We start from the raw sequence: 22,534 nt of genomic DNA on the forward strand, positions 1-22,534 counted from the left end.
TAACTTTAGACACAGAGATGTCACACTATTGGGTCATCTTCTCCGTTCCTCCATCCAAAGAGGAATTATCCCAGTACAGAAACGTCTTTGTTTTAATATCTTAATACACTCAAGGTACTACAGCTCCTTTAGGAAAAAAAAAAACACAACCACAAACCTATAAACATATATTTCTTTCCCACACTCTTTCCAGTCAGTAAGCACTGACCCTTTTGCCAAGGGCATCTGTTTTGTTTTAGTAAAGTGTTATGATGAGAAGTCTGGGTCTAGGCCTTTCATTGCTTCACTCTTAAACCATCTCCCACAGTACCCCAGACTCCAACCGGGTGAGGGAGGTCAAGGACAACAAGAAAGACTTCCTTAAGTACGTCAGTAGCAAAAAGAAGACTAGGGAAATGTGGACCTGCTGCTGAATGAGGTAGGAGCTCTGGTAATGGAGGATACTGAGAAGGCCAAGATACAGAACACCTTCTTTGTTTTGGTCTTTACTGCTAAGGAATCTCAGACCCAGGAGATTAGAGAGAATCTAGGGAAAGGAAGACTTCCTCTTGGTCGAGGAGGATCTGCTCAAAGGTCATTTAGGCAACCTCAATACACACAAATCCATGGGCCTCAATGGAATGCACTCATGAGTGCTGAGGGAGCTGGCAGAAGTGATTGCCAAGCTGCTCTCTATCATCTTTGAAAGGTCATAGAGAATGGGGGAGAACTGGAGGAAAGCCAGTATCACTGCAGTCTTCAAAAAGGGCAAGAAGGAGGAGCAGGGAAACTGCAGGACAGCCAGATTACCTCCGTCCCTGGGAAGGTGATGGCAAAACTTATTCTGGATGTCATCTCCAAGCAAGCAGAAAAAAAAAGGAGATTATTAGGAGTAGTTAACATCGGTTCACCAACAGGAAATCAATCAGGTAGCCTATGATGTCATGACTGGTTGGGTAGATGAGCAGAGAGCAGTGGATGTTGTCTACCTTGACTTCAGCAAGGCTTTTGACACTGCCTCCCATAATATCCTGGTAGGTAACCTTAGAAAGTGTGTGGGATAGATGAGTGGACAGTCAGGTGGACTGAGAACTGGCTGACTCGCAGAGCTCATTGGGTTATGATCAGAAACAGAGTCTAGTTGGAGGCCCACAGCTAGTAGTGTTCTCCAGGGATTGGTACTGGGTCCCGTCTTGCTCAACATCTTCATCAGTGGCCTGGATGAAGGGTTAGAGTGCGCTCTCAGCAAATTTGCTGATTATACGAAGCTGGGAAGTAGTGGCTGACATATGACATATCAGAAGGCTGTGCTGCCATTCAGCAAGACCTGGACTGGCTGGAGAGTTGAGCAGAGTGGAACCTTATGAAATTGAACATGGAAAGTCCTCCCTATACATGGGGAGGAATAACCACACACATCAGTACAGGTTAGGGGCTGACATGCTAGAAAGGAGCTCTGCAGAGAAGTACCTGGGTGTCCCATTAGACACAAGGTGACCATGAGCCAGCAGTGTGCTCTCATGGCCAAGAAAGTCAATGATAACCTGAGTGCATTAAAAAGAGCATTGCCAGCAGGTTGAGGGAGGTGATCCTCCCCCTCCACTCTGCCCCGATGAGGCCACATCTGGAGTACTATGTCCAGTTCTGGGCTCCTCAGTTCAAGAAAGGGAAATTCTGGAGAGAGCCCAGAAGGGGGCCACAGAGAAAGCTGAGGGGGGATCCTGTCAATGCTTATAAATATATGAAGGGGGGGAGTCAAATGGATGGGGCTGTGCTTTTTTTAGTGGTGCCCAGTGACAAGGGGCACAAACTGAAACATAGGAAGTTTCATATGAGCATGAGGAAAAAACTTCTTTACTTCAGGGGTGACAGTGCTGGAACAGGCTACCCAGAGAGAGGAGGTGGACTAGTTGATCTCCAGAGTTCCCTTCCAACCTCCACAATTCTGTGGTTCTGTGATTCTGTGAATTCAGGACTTTGTTCCTCCTTTCTAGAGCTTCAGTGATGAACTCGCTGGAAGCTCACCTCACCCCATGCCACCACAGTCTCCCCAGAGCAGTTCAGCTCACCTGCAACAGCAGCACTTTCGGGCTTTGAGTGCATCTCATTGCATCTAAATTTTGCAGCAGAAAAGATCAGAGTGATCACAGTGTTTCACAACAAAATGTGACATCCAGTTTTTTGATCAGACCTTTTTTAGAACATCCCTTCTGTTACAAAAGTGGTTAATAAAGGGAGGATATGTACAGATGGAAAGGTCACTGCTTACACTCACTGAAGTGACATCCGAAGCGATTACATGCATGTACTGTAATAAGTTTGGCAAACACTTTATTTTCTATTTTAAGTTTTAGGATTAGATTGCTGTTTTGATTGACTCAATTACTCCAGAGAATTCTGTTGATTTTAGTGATCCTGCTCTTAATTCATGCTGTAGGAAGTAAAATCAGAATCCAGATCCCAAACTCTTTTTTCTTGTACTTTTTGTATGACTGGAAAGTGGCATGAATCGACCCCAAGGAAAGGCTTTGCAGGAATAAACAAACTAATTTAAATGTACAGAGTCAGTTGAAGAAAAAAATAAAAGTAATAAAAGGAAAGTCAGCCAGGAAAGGGAGAAATAAAGGCTCATCTGAAGAAAAGTACAGCATTTAGATTAAAAGTCTTTCAGAATTTTTTTTTTTTTTTTTTTTAAAACTTCTCTGTAAATGCGCTCACTGGTGGCGTAATAGCAGGAAGATGGACTGCAATAGAAGTGAAAGCAATTTTCTTGATAGAAGTTGCTCCTTGTCCTTCACAAACCTGATGAAAGGAGGCACACAGGAAAAAAAAATTCCTTAATTTTAAGACGGACTTAAAGCATAAGCACTGTTGACTATCAACTTATTCCATAACAGGAATCTGGAAAACAAAAGTGCAAAAAAAAGCATGGCCCCTTCGAAGAAGCACTGACATGGTATTGCGTTTTCTCGCACTGCTTCAGCCACTGAATGCATTATTCCTTCTCACAGTCAGTATTTGATAGATGTGTATGAAATAAATTACTAGCCTACACCAATTCAGTATTTGAAAGATGCCACAGTGTTTTGAATAGATAAAACACACTTGAATTCGTATTCCTGTTATTCCAACTTGAATACCCTGAGGGTATTTAGTTGTGAGAGTGTTTGTCTTGGATTTTGCTCATCAGCTCAGAGACAGTGCTGGCTGGCTGTCATCCAGTGGGAGCACTAATACTCTCTGAAGAGAGTCTGTTAATCATTAATGTGCTTTTCCAGTCAGGCCTGGGCTCTGCATGCCTACTGAGGGGTAGGGCAGTGAGATGCTGGGTTTGCAACTTTAAACGGTCCTGCAGGACAGGAGAAGGAGGTGGGAACTGCCTGCAGGATCTGAGAATGTGCTGGTGGGTGGGCACTGGGATCTCATCCTCTGCCAGCAGGGATCACAGAATCATAGAATGGCTTAGAAGTACTGGAAGGCTGCAGTGAGGTCTCCCCAGGACTTCCTCTTTTTCAAGATAGACAAGACCAACCCCTTCAGCCTATCTCCACAGGAGAGGTGCTCCAGCCGTCTGGACCCATTCCAACAGCTCCCCATCTTTCTTGTGTTGGCCAGATGTGGATGCATGTACTCCAGAGGGGGCCTTAGAATGGCAGAGTAGATGGACGCCATTACCTCCCTGTCCTTGCTGGTTAACTCTCTTTTGATGCTGCTCAGGAAGTTGGTCATTTTCAGCTTTTTGTCCACCAGAACTCACAAGAACCACCCCTTCTCCACAGGGCTGCTCTCAAAGAGTTCTTCACCCATTCTGTACATATATGTGGGATTGCTGCAACCCAAATGTACCACCTTGCACTTGGTCTTGCTGAGCCTTATTATGGGCCCAGTTCTCAGGTTTGCCCAGGTCCCTTAGGATGACATCCCTTCCTTCTATTGTGTCAACTGCACTGCTCAGCTTGGTGTCACCAGCAAACTTGCTGTGAGTACATTCAATCCCACTATCTATGTTGTTTATAAAAATGTTAAAGAGCACTGGTTCCAAGACTGACCCCTGGGTGATACCACTTGTGATTAGCCTCCACCAGGACATAGATTCGTTAACTACCAATCAGCCCTACTTATTCCATAGACACTAAGGGACATTTTGGTCATCTCTGTTGAAAAGTGAAGGCAGATAAATGTAGCAACCTCTTTGCCAGGGCAGCTGGTGTAAGTTACTGGGATAATTTTGTACTCTACCTCTCTCTGGTCCTTACATTGATCCAAGTAAGTGCAGATGGCCTGTCAGCACTTCATTTTAATTATGTAATACCTCACCAGTCAGAGGCTTACTTTGCCACAATTGCTCACTAAAAATGGTGCTCTTTCTAGTCATAGATGAAGAATGGCAGAAGACTCAGTGTGTGCCAAGGGAAACCTGTGTGGAAGTTGCCAAAGAGCTGGGTACAACAACCAACAAGTTCTTCAAGCCACCCTGTGTGAATGTGTTCAGATGTGGAGGCTGTTGCAATGAGGAGAGTCTGAGTTGCATGAACACAAGTACAACTTACGTGTCAAAAACGGTAAATGAAGCTATTTGCTCTCTTTCTGGCCTGGCTCTCAAAAAATGAAGGGAAAAAAGGATGTTTGGTTTCTGAAATCCTGTTATGAAAGATCTGTCTGCACTACCATAACAAACAGGAGAATTAATTTTTTATCCACGTGGAGTGAATGCAGGCATGTGCAGTAACATTTCACACTCATGCTGCATTACTAAAAATGTCTGTGTATGCAAAGAGATGGAAAATCAGGCAGTGAGAAAGTGATTGTAGGCTCATGTGATTTTAAGGGGTTTAATCCTTATTTAACATATTGTTGCTTGGATCTGGGGCCCTTGAGAACATTGGCTTGTGAAAATCCAAAGGATTAGGAGAGTTTGGGAAATGTTGTTGTGTGGGGCCATGAATCTGAGAGCTGTATTTTTAAAACTGACATCAATTCCACAAGGCTGGCTGATAGTTTTGAATTTGCAAGCCTAAAAAAAGAGGCATTTTCAGAAGAAGAGGCCAGATGCTCTCCATATGAATGCCTTGGGATCTGAATATCACAAATCACAATGGAAAAGAAAGGCTTAAATCAGTTGCAATAAATGTCTGAGTTTTAATGACCACAAAATATGAGCATAAAGAGTATCCAGAAGTATCTTTCAGTAGACTGCCTTTAGCATCTACGTACAGAGATATCTTGCTCCAATGGGTGACTAAGCACAGTTCTAAGTTCTACATCTGAAACTATATGAAGACCAGGGGACTGGTCTTGTCAGATTTATCTTCATCTTGGGTATCCCCACTTTTAAAACCTTTTGTACTTGAAATAATATATTAAATTCTAGTTATCAAAAAGGGTTTTCTTTAAGTCAGAGCCAAGATTGAGGCAGCTGTTTTAAAAAGATTTAAGTCCTTATGGGGAAATATTTGAAGGCAGCAGGCCTGATTCACTTACATATTGTTACAGCTTTTTTTGGAATGTAATTTCTTTGTGTCTGGTTGCACTGGGATACAGTTAGATTAAAATAAATCAGGGCCTATCCTGCTTGTGTCAATGTTCATTAATTGTTTTAATTCCATACCCGAAAGAGAAGGCACTTACAGCCACACACAAAAGTCATCTGATCAGCTCAGAGACCTAGGTTAAAAAGTATTTATTTACTTACTTGGTTTTTGAACAGCAGTTCCTAAGTTTGTTGAAAAGCTGCAATTCTGCATTTCTTTAGTGCTCTTGAAATAACCATTCCCTCAAAAGTTCTCACCTTAATTCCACTCCTGCATACACTACCGTCAGCTCAGAATTACTTCTCTAAAATCAGCAGAATTACTCCTGTATAAGTGAGAGTATTTTTTCCTTGTGCAAAATATCCACTGAAGGATACTCCCAAAGTTAGACACTGTGACACTTAAATTTAAAAATCTAAAGTGTAAGATCTAGGAATATTTCCCAGATGCTGAATATGGATGCAGCACTAAGGTGGTATGCAGAGAAGTACCCTGTGCTTTATTTTCCGCTTGAAGGAAGTTGGTCTGCCAGGGCAGAGGGGTTGTGTATAATTTGAACACCTCCTATACATTGCTGCGCAAAGAACCAGGACTTTCTCTTAGAGATCACATCAATTTGCATGCACTGAAGATAGGCTTCTTGTTTCTTTAGGCTCTCCAATAAAGAGAACCCAATTAACGTGTCCTTTATTTACTCCTGTTTCTTCCTTCTCTGAGGAGGCCATGGGGATCAAGTTAGGGATCTAAAGATGCAATGTGTGAGTACTCTAGGACAGTTAATATCTCCATAAGTTGTTAAGATTCAGCTGATGATACAATTGAGAATAAAGTTTGCAATGTCCGTATACTTTTCATCTTGCTCTAGCAATACACAACAGGCTTTTTAGTGTCCATATGAAGAATTTGGGACAATGTTGGGTATATAGCACCAGTACAATTATTCTGGCAAGCTTCTACTTTGGTGGACATAGTCCATCCCTCACTTCAGAACATTCACTGGCCACCTGCTTATTTATACCTGTGTATAAATAGTTACTATTGATAAAAAAAAAGAGCAATGGTGAGGCAAACGGTGGCAAAGGATAAAACGTTTTTATGGAAGACTTCACATATTAAAACAGAAACTGAAAAAAAAAATAAAATGGTTATTTCACCCACCTAGCTCTTTGAGATCTCGGTTCCTTTGACAAGTGTTCCAGAGCCTGTGCCAATCAAAATTGCCAATCACACCGGTTGTAAGTGTTTGTCAAACACCCAGCGTCACCAGTACACCATCATACGAAGATCTGTCCAGTACCCAGAAGAAGATGGGTAAGTTAACACATTTACAATTTGCTACCTATGCTGTCTGAAGTAAGAAAATTGCTTTGCTCTGATTTGGTCATTGTAAAGGTGCCTGCACTTTCTGTTATCCTAAATGGTTTTCCAATTATCTTGATTATCATTCAGGATTATAAAACTTTGACTGGATGTTGTAAATAATACTGAATGGAAACAGGAATCCAGAAAGCAGCAGACTAGTACAGCAGGATCTGCAGTCATAAGGACATGAAGATGTTTGAAAGGGGACTCAAAGATCAAATATTATCACTATACTCCACTGGAGCTACTTGGGTAGATATGCATAGATTTTCCGACTTGACACAAGCAACTCTGTTCACACATTAACCAGCCAGGGCATACAAAGAGTGCTGAGGTCAACATAAAGAACTCCACTCCACAGCACCTTGGGTCAGAAGTGACGCAAAGCATGGCTTTGCAATTATCCTCCAGTCTTCGTTTGCATCTGCCAGGTTCAGAGCTTGGCCAAAAGTGATTTCACATCTTACTGCAAAGTATGGTAAAAGCACTACTGTAATCCTGATGGGAATTTGCTAAATTAACTCAACAAACACTCTAGAAACACATCTAAAAGGTTATTTAATGTTAACTGTCTCTGTCTAGACTTATATATAAGCATACAGATAGATGGCATGAATACTAAGACTAAGAGTACCCTGGGTGGAGCAGAGATGGAAAAAAAAGTAAAAAAAAAAAAAAAAAGCGGAGCTGCAAAATTGTTGCCATTTCCTTCTTAGGCATGTAGTCTGAAATATATGCTCTATCTACTACTCCTATTGTAAAATAGAGATCCAGCCCCATCATCCATTGTCAAGGTTTTCTGTTCACAGCAATAATGCACACAGATGCCACAGCTTCGCACAGTGGCAGAACATCAGTAGGTTCATTCCACCAAATGACTATGCTGCTGCTCTTTATATTTACTTTTTAAATTTCCATCTTTCTTTTTTTTTTTCCCCGTTCTAGTTGTCCCTTTACGAACAAACTTTGCCATAATGGATGGGTCTGGGATAGTGACAAATGTGAATGTGTTGCAGACGTACAGCACTCAAACAGACGGGAAGGTAAAACTAAATTAACAATGAAGCACTTCTGCTTATTATCTGCAGGATGTTTGTGTTGCATATGGGCTTTGTTCCACTTCTTGTTGTGAGAGCAGTTTTGATTCTACATCCTTAGACAGATCTTGCTTACAGTGTAGAAACTTGCCTGAAAATAAACATTGGTACGTTTATCTCCATCTCATATTTTTTCCTTGGACATTTTACTTCACCTCTAGAAACAAGTCAGTAAGAAACAGGAATGTACTAAAAACATGAAGTGGCCATTCTTGATTTTTTTTTTTTTAATCTTATATTCACCTTAAATTGTATAACATACATAATGAAAAAAACCTTTTAACTGTAGAAATCCATTTATCCTTGGAATATATTGTGGGGAAAGTCTTGAATTTTCATTATGGGACATTCTCGAGAACAGATATATCAGGAACAAGATGGGTAAAAGCAATTCCTCCTATTAGCTGTAGTCATTGCAAAAGGTTATATGACCTTTGAAATGATTTGATTATCTTTTATGATTATATTAAAATGTTTAGGATGCTTTCAAACTGATATACCATACATATTCAGGAGTACGCAAGTGTACCCTTTCTGGTCTATAGAAGGAAATGGAAGAGGGTAAAATTAATACAAGTATTCTGTACTTCTTTTCTCTCTCTTTTCCTGGAAAACTTTGCTGTCAAATAAATTTGCAGGAAATATTCTGTGAGGGAACTGTGTAAGTCTAAAGACACCTACTGGCAGTAAGTTTTAGGAAAAAAGTTAAAATTTCCCCATGGCCTGAATAAAATTAAAAACAAACAAATAACACAAGCAAACAAAAAAAACAACGCATGATATTCTTAGGAAATTGTGCTGGTCAAAGTAAAAACATGACAGCAGTAGAGCAGATGGACACAGAAGGAAGCTTTGCCCATCTGATTTAAACTGCACTCAGCAAACAAAACAATAAACCAAGGCAACCGTAAAAAGAAGCTGGCAAGCAAGCTAAGCTAGAATCTAATAATTTCATGAACTGCTCTGTTGATTAAGATGTCATAAGGCTAATAGATCAGTTTCATGTTGCTTTTTTTTTTCCTGTAGGATCTGCTCTCATTCTGAATCAGCTCATTTGGCCATCAAGTAAAGTAGTTAAGCTCAAGTTAGGCTTACCACTCAAGAAAGAATTAGTACACCATATATCAGAGTATGTCCAAAGGACACTGAATAGCCAGATTCCTCTTTGCTCTTAGCCTTTTGTAAGGTCAGCTTGGAGATTAGAGTCTGTGGCTTGTTAAATTATAGCTTTTGTTGACATAAACTCAATATTTCCTCAGATAAAATATCATTCTGTGAAGCACAATGGGTTTGGCTGTGGCTGGAATAAAATAACTTAAGATCTGCCTTTGATGTTGAAATGAAGCAAGGCTGAAACACTCGTACATGCCAAGCTTTATCACCCCAAGGAAGTGGTTTGTTTTCCAAGAATTTGTGGCAGATTCCTTTCCTTCTTCTTTCTTTTTAAGTTTTTGAATATTAGTTTTCCATCATTAAGCAAATAATAATGAAGGTTTCTTTCAAGTAGTGTACAGGCCCGTTCTGGTCAGTAAGATCAGAGCTCAGGTTGCAGAGGTCATGGACACAGGTTACATTCCACATTCCATAGGTTAAATCCAATAGTTAATTGTAAAATTACAGGAAATTATCTTCCCACTGACACATTATAAGCCATGACCTTTAACCAGTGATGTGCTGCCAGCATTTTAATGTGGCTTTCAGAAAATATATTCCCTTTTTTTCTAGGATTAACCTCATATTATAGTCCAGATGCGTATTTTGAAGGAAGACAGATGAAGTATTAGACAGTGTGTTTGCTTGGCTGGGGCTTGTTTCTGAAACAGAGTATTTTCTCCTTCCTTTAACTGACAAGTGTACATATGTTGCTTATTGAAGTACTAGACTGGATTACATCTTACTAGACATAGTATTACTTCTGCAAAAATTCTGCAACAAAGTGTGGGAATAGCGAAGTACGTTGAACAGTGAGTATGCTAGTTTGTGTGGATAGGCAGCTTTGCGAGGGGTATACACTAAATCCTGGGAACTTTCTTTTTGAAATCTGCTCTCTTGTAAGCATGCCTGTGTCCCAAAACCTAACATTTGGCACTTCTAATATGCATCCCCAAAATAAAATACTTTTATGCAGGGTTCAACCCATAAGAAATAGCAGTATTAGTGAAACAATCAGCCCACTCCTGTCCTGAAAAAGCTGAAAAGATCTTCTCTGCAATGTAAGTTACAACAGAAGACCAAAATAAATTAGAGAGTACATGAGCCCTTTTGGCTGCAGCAAAAGAGCCAGCCTCTTCCAGAGCAGAATTTAACCATGTAAAGCTTATTGCTGAAAGTTGTACTTGCTATTGCAGGGCTCCCTCCCCTTGCTGAGCTGGCTATGTGTGGACAATACATGGAATTTGATGAAGAAAATTGTGAATGCATCTGCAGGCAGAAGTGTCCCACAGACTTCTTTCAAAGTAAAGAGAACTGCAGCTGCTATCTGTGTAGAGAGAACCAGGAAAGCTGTGCTCAGAAACACAAGATATTTCATGCCGAAACCTGTAGGTAAGTGCTCCTTATCACTCAGTGGCTATACTGCAAGGTCTGAATTAGCCTGTGTAGATGCTGGAGGTGCAAGTGCTGAATTAGATAGGATTGCCATCCAGTACAGAATCACTTGCTGCAATTATGGATGTAATAATAATAATAGACAGGAGATAGAAGGAGTATAAGATATTTAATGTTTTGAGAAATATGAACAAGGATGCTATTCAACTGTGTATATTCATTATTTTTCTCCTAATTTTAAGGGAATGACTGCTAAAACTGTGCTACACTTGAAATTACTATGTTACCAAGACGATTTACAGTGAGGTACTGAGTCTTGCATTTCTAGGGTGTCCAAACCCACTCTGTGTTCTCTGTGATAACCCAATGCAGTCTCACATACTTCTAGGGGCAAAGGTACCCTAGATTAACACCCACATCATGTAGCTCATTATTCACCATGTTTGTCCTCAAATGATTTACTAGAGCTAATGAAATTTTGTACATATACAAAGCCATTCAACTGACAGCATGGGGAAGCAGGAAAATCGTTCTGGGACTGTTACATTCAGTGCATTCCCCTAATCCTTTTGAGTAACTAGTTTTGAGGATTCTTTGGCAAAACATAAGTAGAAAATATAAAGTACTCTTTTTTCATGCAATAGTTTTTTTGTTGTTGTTGTTTGTATGTTTGTTTTCATAGAGCCCTTGTCATGTGTACAGATCCAAGAGCATGCAAGTATGCAGTCTGAAAGCTTATAAATAGAAACTCAAGAGTTGAGTTTCACTGGTTATTAAAGCAGAACTGCAGTTTGCTGAGTGGTCACCCATACAGTCCATTGTCACAGACCTCTTAGATTCATTAATGGAGAGGAAACTGTGGAAGGAGGAACATCTGCATCTTTAGATTGAGCTCTGAAAATAAAGACAGGCATAAAACACTTGTCAACAACTGTAACATAGTTAAAAGAATCAGTAGAGTTGAAACAAAAAGAATCAGTAGAGTTGAAACATCATCAAAGACTCAGTCATTTATGAGTTTTGGATGCAGGAGGATATCAATGCTATAATTTGTTTACATTGTTTAGGTTCTAGAAATGACTGTAATCTGTACACAGTAATTCTATGCCAGATTTGCATGCTTGTTAGTCCTGGAGAACAAAAGCTGAAGCATCAGTGAGCAAAAGTACTTCATAAAACCTGAGGACAGCAGTATCCAGCAACAAAGTCTTTTCTCCCTGTATCACATGGTGTCAGCATTGTCCCAGGTGTGAGAACACTGCTGTGTCCAGTGATGAAAAAGTTGAGGAATGTAACAGTGAAGAATATCACATTAAAATCCTCTCTTTTTTGCTTTTTTTCTCCTTTATCAAACAGCTGTGAGGACAAATGTCCATCCCAACCCAGAACATGCCCAACTGTAAAGCCAACATGTCCCAGGCATTGTCGATGTCCAAAGGAGAAGAGAAATTCTCATGGGTCTCAAAGCAAAGAAAATCCTTGACTCAGCTTCTCCAGTTCTCCAGAAATCCACTGCTTTGCAAAGTAGCTGTCAATGACTTTCAAACAGTAGTAAAAACGAACATCTTCCACATTAACAGCAGAAGAATGAATCCAGTCTGCATTTATTTATTAGAGTAATCACTAACTGCAGGTCAATCCTCTGGGGCATTGATAACTGTCCTCTAAGAGGTAAAAACAACTGATGAAATTCTGTCTATGTGGAAGTAAGAGCAGAAAGAGCCACTTCAATGTCATGCTACGGAAAATGAAGCTGGTGTATTGGTAACAGTCACAGTCAACAGCCAGACTTTCAGAAATTGAGACTAGATAATCTTAGCCTCTGAATCCTTAGCTAATGCAACTGTAGGGTAAAACTTTCTTCAGAAATTCAGTGTGCAGGATTTGGTTTCTAATAGGGTCAGCACTGAGTTATTTGATCTACTGTCCAGCTTTAATTATCATTTTGAATTTATTGTACAACTACTGTCAGATGTGCCATATTTAATTGTATATAAGAAAATAAATACATCAGTTATTCAAGTGCTTTTGTGTTTTGTTTCTTTCTTTTTTTTTTTTTAAATCTCTGTTATTTTAAAACTCTGCCAAACGAAAAGAAGTTAAGCAAAAACCAAAAGCCACCTCATGCACAGCCTTTCTATGTTTGTCCCTCTGGGACTGGCTCCTGCCCAAACGCTGGTAGACACAAGGTCACTAAGTCCAATAATTTCAGTAAAGAAGAATCATTTTTCCCATGTCTGCCTGACAGGCGTGTGTGATTTATTTATTTGTTCCTGTTGTAGCATGTTAGCCTCCCTAAGGGGATAGCAGCCACACTAGTACTAACTGTTCAGCAATTTTCTGAAGGAAAAGATGGGTGGTTTTTTTTTGGCCTACAATGGTATGAAAATATGTCCTTTGCACTGAAATTCTTTTCACCAGCGTGAGGCTTGAATAACAGTGTTTTGACTAAAACAAGTATAAGGGCAGTATTATTTTCTGGACCAATGAAATCTGGTTTCAGACAAAATATTGTAAGCAGCAGTCCTGAACTGCAAGTGGTGGTGTTGATGACGGAATCATTTCTTTCCCTTTGCTGAATTCTCCAATTCTTTACTGCAGTTTGAACAGAGGGAACAGAGGAAATTAAACAACTGCAACAGAGATGGAAATGTTGACACAACATGTGGAAAGGAAAACGGCTTTTGATGTCTTGTTTTAATTTATATAGGGAAAAATAGATTTCTTCAAAATAAAATTAGAGCCCAGCCATGTAAGGTGGACTGAGCTGTTGGAGAAAGCACTACAATGTAATATATCTTCTCTCTGAGTAAAGCACTTAAAGTGGGACACTGGATGACTGCTTCAAGTGCCCTCCAAATAATCTTGTGATCTAGGTCCGTACAAATACACTGGCAGACTGGGAAGTGGCCTGGGGACGTCTCACCAAACAATGTGTTCTGACACGTGATTGCACAAAGTGAAGCCCTGCAGCAGGGCCATCTCCTTCTCTACAGTAGACTCTTCACTGAGGAGATTCCTCCATAGCTTAGGCCATGTGCAACTGATCCGCACTGTGCACAGACAAGGAGAATGGGACCCCAGTGCAAATCAAGGTGAACCAGCTGGGCAGTAAAGCTCACCCTTACACTCCTTTAAGTGAAGCTTAAAGGTGTTTAGATGGAACAAACTACCCCATCACTTTTCACCTCACTCACAGTTGAGGTTACTGACCCTGTGGTTGATTGCACCATTAGCACATTCCTCAAAAAGATGAAGAGCAACAGAGGCATGATGCTTTGCAAGCCCAAGCACTTCATGCTCAACCAGACACAATTAACTGATTGCACTAGTGGCTCGTGGAGCAACAAAACTCCTTTGTCCAGAACTGTACATCAAGCTGAATTCTTAAGCGTTAAGAAAGCTAACATATATTCCTCTACTACGCCCCATTGCCCATGGGCAGTAGTTTATAGTGTCATTTAACAACACAGCAATTGGAAAATGAATGCATTTCCACAGGCTAAATTTAAGTGGAAACCTGCTAGACTTACAAATGAATAATTCCTGAAGTCAGTAGAGCTGTACTGACATAAAAAGACAGGATGAGAAGATGCCCTCTGGGTGTGCAGGGCTCTGACTTTAAGTGACATCTGGAAAGAGTGAGAGAAATTCAGCAGTTAGAAACCTGTATTAATTATGCCTGAATCTTTGTCAATGCTGATCTGCAGAACTTCCTCAGCTTTCTGATCTGCCTAGTGAATATGTTTTCTTTCTCCCGCTCTCCCCCCCCCTCAAAAACAGAGCCACTTCAACCTGAGAGACAAATAAGTCTGCTCCAATTCCAGAAGGGTCTTAAAGCAATCACTAAGAAGCTAGAAATGGTGTTTAAAAGCCCCGCAGCCTTCCTTTGAAAATCAGCAGGATGGATGCAACTCCTCATTTCACCTAACATATGGCACTGTGCTGGGTGGCAAAGCAGAGGCATCCAAGCACTCTGAATTAGCCAGATTCCCTCACAGAACATGAGAATACCTTTCTATAATCACACAGGTTAATGCCTTGGAATACGAGCACTGACCATCCTTCCCCTCCTACGGGCTTCTGCATAAGAAAGGACTTAGAAATTAGTATTCAATACACTTGAAAATAGAAATGCTTTATGTTGTCTCTCATATCAATACATCAGAATTTAATTGCAGAGATTTCATATAAAAACTCAGAAGGCCTAAATGGGATACGTAAAATTCATGGCAGATCTGGTTTTTGACTGATGTCATTAGCTTTTAACTTATGACTAAATGACCTTCTCAGAGGGAAGGTTACTGAACAGAAACATTCTGTTTGAAGTTTGAAATGCCTTTTATTACTGTGTTCAGCATGACTTGCTTTTTAAACATATGGACATGATTTACAGGTTTCATAGCCACAAAAATAAAGCCAAAATTTCCTGTTATGTTGTGTCTTAATTTTTATATAATGAGGGACGTCTTTAATGCAACACTTGGATTATAGCCTCTGTATATCCATTTGTATAATAGGAATGGGAATACTTAAAAAAATGATAATTAATTCTGAATCAAATGCATATGAATTTTCTAAAGTTTTTATGAGTAGCTAGCTTTCAAGCTTGCATATGCTTTTCATAAGGAGGGGACAAGAAAAAAAGAATGAATGAGTAATATATTGTGTTCGAAAGAATCAGGAGAACTTCATCTACATGTAAAAACTCTACTTGACCTCTACATTACAGAGGTACATATGATCACACAAAATGCTGATGATACTGAAGAATATCAAGAAAATCTGCCCCCATTTACTTTGGAATTTGTCATATGTCACATACTGTGACATTGCTTATAACCAGCATTATTCATAGGAAGTTTGACAGGGCATATATAAATCCCATCACACTTACAGACACTGCAAACAGATCCATTTATAAGTATCCTTTGGGCATCAGGTCCAGCTGACTCTTAAAATCCTTCCCTGTTTTCCAGCCATTCTTCCCACGAGTGCCTTTACTCACCATGCAGTTCTCTAGTGCTTCCCTTGTCTGCACATTTTGTGTAGAAAAAAAAATAAAAAAGAATCTGTGTTTTGTTTTCATGTACAACTTGAAGCCAGGACTTAAGATATTTAAATTGATAGTTACTTTGATTTATAGTAGTGTAAAAAAAAAAGGAAAAGGAAACCCAAAATGCAAAACAAAACAAATGCTTGAGGAAGCTCCTTTAGCTGCCAGTTCCATTTGTATTTTCTAAGTAACTGATAAATGCTTTTCAGCTTCAAAATATGATGAACGCTGTCACCTTCTAATTTTGGACTCACTGAATGAATCAGCCTCTGGGGAAGTATGAGGTGGTTACCAGAACAAGTGGATCTGTGTTCTCCTTTATTACACTATTCATTAAAAAAGAAACAAGTCAGGGGTTATAAATGATGTACTGCCATTCATTTTATTTCTGTCAGACTCCAACATCAGCATTTACTCAAAACTTCAATAAAACCTTTTCACTCCAGGGGGGAGAATGTCTGTTTTAAATTAACTTAAAAGGAAATGGCTGTTTTAGCCAATAAAGCAAAATAAGTACATAAAAAGATGCTGTTGTAGCTTGGTCTGTATGTTGACTTCCATTCCATTAGCAGTCTTTTTTATTTTCAATTTTACTATAATTTACAATACAATTCAAAGTGAAAGATTCTCCCAGGTTGAAAGCATTGACAGTTCATGACTTAGGGCAAGATCTTTCATATCCTAAACATCAAAGGCTACCTTTACAATATTTATGGCTGAAGAATTTTATTCTAGTCGCTGTTATTCTAGTCCCCATTGGCATATGCTATGTATTTAAAAATACATGAATGAGAATATCAAAAATATCAGATTAAGAGTAATTACAAATTAAGTGACAAAATAGTAACAAAGTATCTAATATCACCTAGTCTTCTGCCCCTACTTGTTTTGCAAAATTGTATTTTTAATTGGCAAGGACTGTATTGCTAGTGTGTGGCTTAATTTCAGCAGTTCAGCTGAAACTGATGCAGAATAACCAGAGCAACCCATCACACTCTGCTGAGTGACTCCATGGTAAAGTATTTATCCAGAACTACCCCTTAATCCCTGATCTGCCTGTCTGAGCAGACTCATGTGCCTCCTTTGTTCTTCTTTCTTGGGAAAGCTTTTCTTACTCTGAATGAATGAGCTAGCTGTTCAGATTCATGTATGAATGCTGAAATGTGGTTGCATTGCTCTTATGTAGCTTCACTTTGCAGAATAAAACAATACAAGCCATAAAACACAAGGAAAAGCTCAACATATTCACAAGAACTATGCAAAACTTCTTATCAATGTTAACCCCATAATAAACAGCAATATTTTCCTGTAACTCAATTACAAAGGAGTATCATGAAAAACTCTTTAAAGTCATCTTGTTTCTCTCTCTTCTGGCATTTTACTGTGCACACCATTTGAAAACCATCCACAGCTCAGTCCTAAAGCTTTCACAGCTAATAATTGATTATCCTCCCTACCTGTCCCCTGGAGGCCAATCACCTTATCTTGCTCTGCTCCACATTAATTAAATTACACTCACAGCAGTTGTTTCCAGCCTGTGTAAAGCTTGAAGCTTGTGGCTTTCATTTCAAACTTCACAAAGACTTTGTGTGTCTGAAAACTGCTCTAAATTTTGTCACTTCTAATGGTCAAATAAAAATTACTGCTTCCTCCAGACAGTTTGCCTTGTAAGGCTACACTAAAGCTACCACGTTAAAGAAAATTTGTTTAATTTGGTAGATTTTAAAGTATATGCACAACGAATTACACTTACTTTATAGTTTAAATCCAGATATCAAGTATAAAAACATTGTTTTTTGTTGTTGTTTTTGTTGCTGTTGGTTTTTTTTATATGAGAAAAAAAGACAGTGTTATTTCAAACTATGTAAAAAGCAGGCAAACTATGTAAAAAGCAGGTACTACAATAATGGGCACCGTAAACAGAAAGAGCAGTGCTGATAACATTTTTGAGCACGTATGTAAGAGGAGCATTAGTAGCAGGAAATAAAACATACTATGAGCATGGTCTTGAACTTTGCGCAGAGAGTGTTTTACATCTCAACCAGCACCAATATTTTAAGCTTCCAATAGCTCCACCTGCTGTTGTTACTGCACTATTTTTCCTTTACTAAGTCCTTTGACTTACCTTTCAATTAAAACTATCTTGTTAGCATTTTAATACCGGAACCACATAAGTTCTGGCACTTCAGTTTTTATTGAATATTTGATGATACATTCCCAGGATTTTTTTTTTTTTTTAATTAGGTTGTCAAGGTCTAATTAAAGGTACAAACAGAAGACAGGCCTTCTTACACACCTGATGTGCAAACGTTACAGCACTTGACCTTAAGGCTGCAGTAAGCGTAATTTAGATCTGCAATTATATAAAGTTTAGCAAAACTAATTAAAAAAACACAAGTCTAGTCTAGTCAACAGGTTGCAGCTTCATAGCAATTAATATACTGTACCATATTTGATCCAGATCAGACACTGTCACGTGGCTGCATTTCTGTTGCTTTAGTCAGATTACTTGACAAGAGAGCTGATGCTGATTGTATGATGCCTACAGGTGACATCTATACAGTTTACTGGTAGAAAGCCATACTTCTGACTGATTTGAACTGTCATAGAGAGCCCAGTCATCGCTTGCACTGTTTGTCCAGGAATTTTTATCTACCATACAGGGAGCCCATAAGCTGGTCACTGGCAGAAAGCATCCAGCAACCTGGCTCTGTTTCCAATGACTGGGGCATTGAAATGGTCCCTAAATTGAAGTAGTGAAAGATTTTGGTTGGGCAAAAGAGGATTATCCACAGCAACTGTCACCACTGTGAGCAACTGTCCTGTGCTTGTAAGGATGGAGACATGACCTGTGTGTAATCTTGGGAGACTGAAATCTACTTCTGGGCAAATTCATCCCAACTGCTCCCAAACCCTCCTACCCTTCCCCATCTGCATTGTCCTGATTTGAGCAGCAAGAGGACCTGGGCTCTTGGATGGGAGAGAACTGACATACGCAGAAAGCTAATGAGAAATCAAGACTTCAGGATGTGCCTTAGGAGCACAGATGGGAGACCTAACAGACACAGAGCAGTTGATCAACTCATTTTTATTAGCAAATTCATTCACCTGCCTTAGATATGCTGCTTGGAAGGGAGATGTGCCTGCCAAATGGAAATCAAATATACTTTTTATGTCTAAGAGTGAAATCTGGCTTAGAAAAGAAGCCCTTGTTTTACAGTTTGTAGTCAAGGGCCATTTCCTTCATGAACTGCACTGCAGCTTGCTGACCTTTTGACTTGAAACTTTTACTTGAAAAAGTGTATCGGTATCACCTCATCTGGCTGCAAAGAGTTTCAAGAATATGAGACCACAAGAATACGCTAGTGCTTGTATGAGAAAGCCATCTAATTTCTTGCCTGTTCTGTGGGTGGTATTGTAGTCAGGTAGGGGATTGGCTACATACAGTAGAAACCATGCACAACTAACTTTTTTAAGGTAATATTGAAACCTGTTAAATCCTTTTTGAATTCCAACAACAGAAAATAACTGCTGAAGTAAACAGTTGGGCCCTTACTTCACAGGAGTCTTAAGAGAAGCGATGGGCTCCACCGATTTACCATATAAAACAAAGAAAACAGAAGGACAGTTCATCTTTTCCTTCAAGACGAAGATTCCATATATTGCTTTCCTCCTCATTTTGGAGCACATGTAATTCCAGTAGGGTCAGAAACTAAAGCATTCTGTTTTTTCAGAGCGTTGGGCTGCTTCCAGATATCTCTTACTTGGTTTCCCTCTAAGTCTTGCTCCACACTTGCTCCAGTGACACGATTACCATTCGGCAGTATTATTTTTCATGAATGTTCTCCATTTGAATCTTCAAGTAGCTTCTGCTTTCCTGAATCCAAGAAATCTTCCTGCACTAGGAGCTAGTTGTGCGCACTCAGAGCACAAGTCCTTGTCCTGGGTTTTCTTTTCCAGTGCTCCCTTGCACTAGTATCAGGATCTGGAACAGCACAGTTCTTTTGTGAACTAGTCTGTGAACAACTGATCCTCTGCTCTTGCCAATTATTGATGCTTTGAAATAATAAAGCTGCATGCTTTAGATATGTTACAAACATGTTAATGTAATACACCATCTTATTACACAGAGCAAAAGCTCTCCACCAAATGGCTATCTTGTCCTTAAGAAAGAAGCAATGTTGTACATCAGGCTAGGGGCAAAGCAACAGACTCAGCATGAGAGGAAGCTGAGAGGGAGATGAAGTAGCACAATACCTGGAAAAAAGTTCTCCTTTGTTTTCAAAGTGATCTCCTTGAGGCACAATGACATCTGCTGCCAGAATAATACCACAGGACTCTCTTTAAGCCTCCTACATCTTCTCTCTTCATTAACCCATCTTAGGAAGGTACTTCAGGTAGTATACAAGGACCGGGTTTGAAAGCAGTAATTACTCTGCTGTCACTGTTTTTTACTGTCTGCTGTCACTGCCTTTACTCTCTATATGTTCCACAGTCTTACTCTGACCTTGTATGTACTTTAAATGAGAGTGTGAATACATGAAGTTCAGGCATTTAGAGGAGAAGGAAATGTCATTCCCTCTTTAGTTGTTGGTCCCTCCACATCATAACAGGGTAGGTAGGACTCTGGATGTGCCCAGGATCAGTGATGAATAATAAACAGCAACCCTGCCACTGAAAAGTATGTGGTGCCCTGTCCTTAAGAAACAGTTGTGGACACAAAATGTAGCAGTATTTTTATCAATGGTGTTTTGATTTTTTCCCATTCTGTTTTTTTTTTCTTTTTTTTTTCCCCAGGCTTGCTGGTAGACAGTTTTTTTCAGGACTGTTTGAACATGACAGTGAGATGACCTCGCTGGTACAAGGTGACAGAACTGAAGATATGACAATAAACATAGCTGGATGTTTAATGCAGAATACAGATGTCAGAACATCAAACTTAACATGCAAGTTCAGAGGCAGGGAAGCTTCACCATAATACTTTTCCTGACCTCCTTCAGAAAGGCGTTCCAGAGCTTACAGCCAATTGCTGAGAAAGCACTGAATTCTCTCTAAACTTCAGATAAACAGAGGGCCAAAAAAATCATAGCTGCTATGGCATAAAATGTGGTTTCTGAGGAGAAGTGGGTGTCTCCTGTGGAATGTTTTGCAGGTCAGTGTCAGCATTCTTGATTTGCACAGTGTTCAGCATTAGCTTATGGGTCACAACAGACTCCACTTCTGCTGATGAGAGGGGTTGCTGCATTGTACATCAGCTACGATTCATCTCTGGATTTTCTAAGCTGCATTATCAAGAAGTATGATTTCTTTATACAGAGTACAAGGAGTCTGATATTAGAAATAGCTAGTCCAGAAAGAAAAAAAAAAAGTTGTTTTTCTAAATAGAATGGCAGTGAACAGTACAGCTTGATTCTTCAGGGCAGACCTGACCTGACCCCAAAGCAAGATACTACCAGAATTTATCAGGGTGCTGTACCTGAGAACCTCTAAGTGCTTTTCTCCTTGTTTTGCACAACTTTTTTTTTTTTTTTTTTTTTTTTTTTTTTCCCTTGGACTTTATTTAGGGCAAACTTCTTACATCCAGGCTCCAGTTTCTGCTGAGAACTAGGATCCCCATGGCCTCCCGCTCCCCTGGCTCTTTTCACAGTACAATTATATCATGAAATTCAGGTTCCCACCAGGCGTTCCACCCAGGCGGAGCACTTGATGACGAGGTCAGATGTACCAATACCAGCCTCACCTTTCTCAACACTGGAAAAGACTCAAAGAATGAGCAATGGTTTTCTTATTCAACACACCAACGCCTTTCAACTCTTCCAGTTTCAAAATAAAGGACCTGATTTCTTCCTTTTTCTTTCTTGTGATCAGTACCCCCAATCTATGTCTGTCCAAGCTTTAACCCAACCTGGAATCCAACCAGCACTGTGGCCTAGGTCAGCTCATGCCATAGATATTTGCATAGGAGTGATGATAGCATTGAATCCGACAAAATTCATACCAGAAATCTTTGCAATGAGAATCAGCTGCCAAGGAAAATATTGGGAACAATAAAACAAAGTCATGAACAGCTCTAGCTTGTTAAGATAACATCCAGTCTTGGCAGCCAGCAATGGACAAGCCAGCAATGGACTGGTAACTGCTGATTCCAAAGCTCATTGAGAAGATAAGTAAGGCTCAGCCCAGTGATGCCAGCTCAGAGTGTCAGAGCATGTCATGCTACTCAGCTGTTTCCCAAACTGGACACTTTCTGGACCATTTCCAACTATGTTTTTATTTTCACTTACCAGTGGGATGTGCAGCAAGACTTGAGAACATTTTGGGAGTTCCTACTGCGAATGACACAGACCAAAAGTGAGTCACAAGAGCTTCTCCTCTTGGAAATGGTGTAAGACCTTTGGAACCTTAAGGTAGCTCTTCATCTTACAACAGCCTACAGTTAACTTCTTTTCCATTGGCTTGCCTTGTAGCATGCAAGCTTTTCTAACAGTAATTAAGGCAGACCTCTAACCACAGCACACGGTGTTGTTTGAGGTGAGGGGATGCAGCATCCCACTGCCCATCTAACACGAGAATGGCTGATCTGAGGCCTGCAGCTCCAAGTCCTTCCCTCCTCATCTCACAGAACAACCTAACTGCCCCAGGACACCTCGGTGCCCTGTCTGGGTAACGACTGTGGAAAGGTTTCCAGAACGGAGTACGAATAGTATGGGGCGGTGACTCCTCACACACAAGGTGCCCAGAGGGAAGAAACGAAACCGGCACCGCCTCCACCGCGGCCCTTCCCACCACCTCCACCACCCTCCCGACGCTCGCAGCCGGCTCCCATTGGTCTCTTCTTTTCCCGCGTGACGCGGCTGCGGGCGGCGATTGGCCGAGGCTCGGCTGCGGGGAGAGGGCGAGACAGCCGCGCGGTTACCGTGGTGACGCGGCCGTACCCGGAAATGGGAAGACGGCGGGCAGCG

At 40.2% G+C, this 22,534-nt stretch overlaps 1 protein-coding gene across 2 annotated transcripts in view; it reads left to right on the plus strand.

Annotated features, from left to right (window-relative positions):
• Positions 1-12,538, plus strand: part of VEGFD (vascular endothelial growth factor D) — a 32,089-nt gene extending 19,551 nt beyond the window's left edge. For both annotated transcript variants that reach the window (XM_048962305.1, XM_048962313.1), the window contains exons 3-7: positions 4,351-4,541; positions 6,673-6,821; positions 7,818-7,915; positions 10,318-10,513; positions 11,873-12,538. In XM_048962305.1, coding sequence (XP_048818262.1) covers positions 4,351-4,541; positions 6,673-6,821; positions 7,818-7,915; positions 10,318-10,513; positions 11,873-11,999 — 761 coding nt within the window. In that variant the 3' untranslated portion in view covers positions 12,000-12,538. The remainder of the gene's footprint in view (positions 1-4,350; positions 4,542-6,672; positions 6,822-7,817; positions 7,916-10,317; positions 10,514-11,872) is intronic.
• Positions 12,539-22,534: the final 9,996 nt, after the last annotated feature.

The sequence above is a fragment of the Lagopus muta genome, chromosome 1 (genome assembly GCF_023343835.1).
Source record: "Lagopus muta isolate bLagMut1 chromosome 1, bLagMut1 primary, whole genome shotgun sequence".
NCBI lineage: Eukaryota > Metazoa > Chordata > Aves > Galliformes > Phasianidae > Lagopus > Lagopus muta.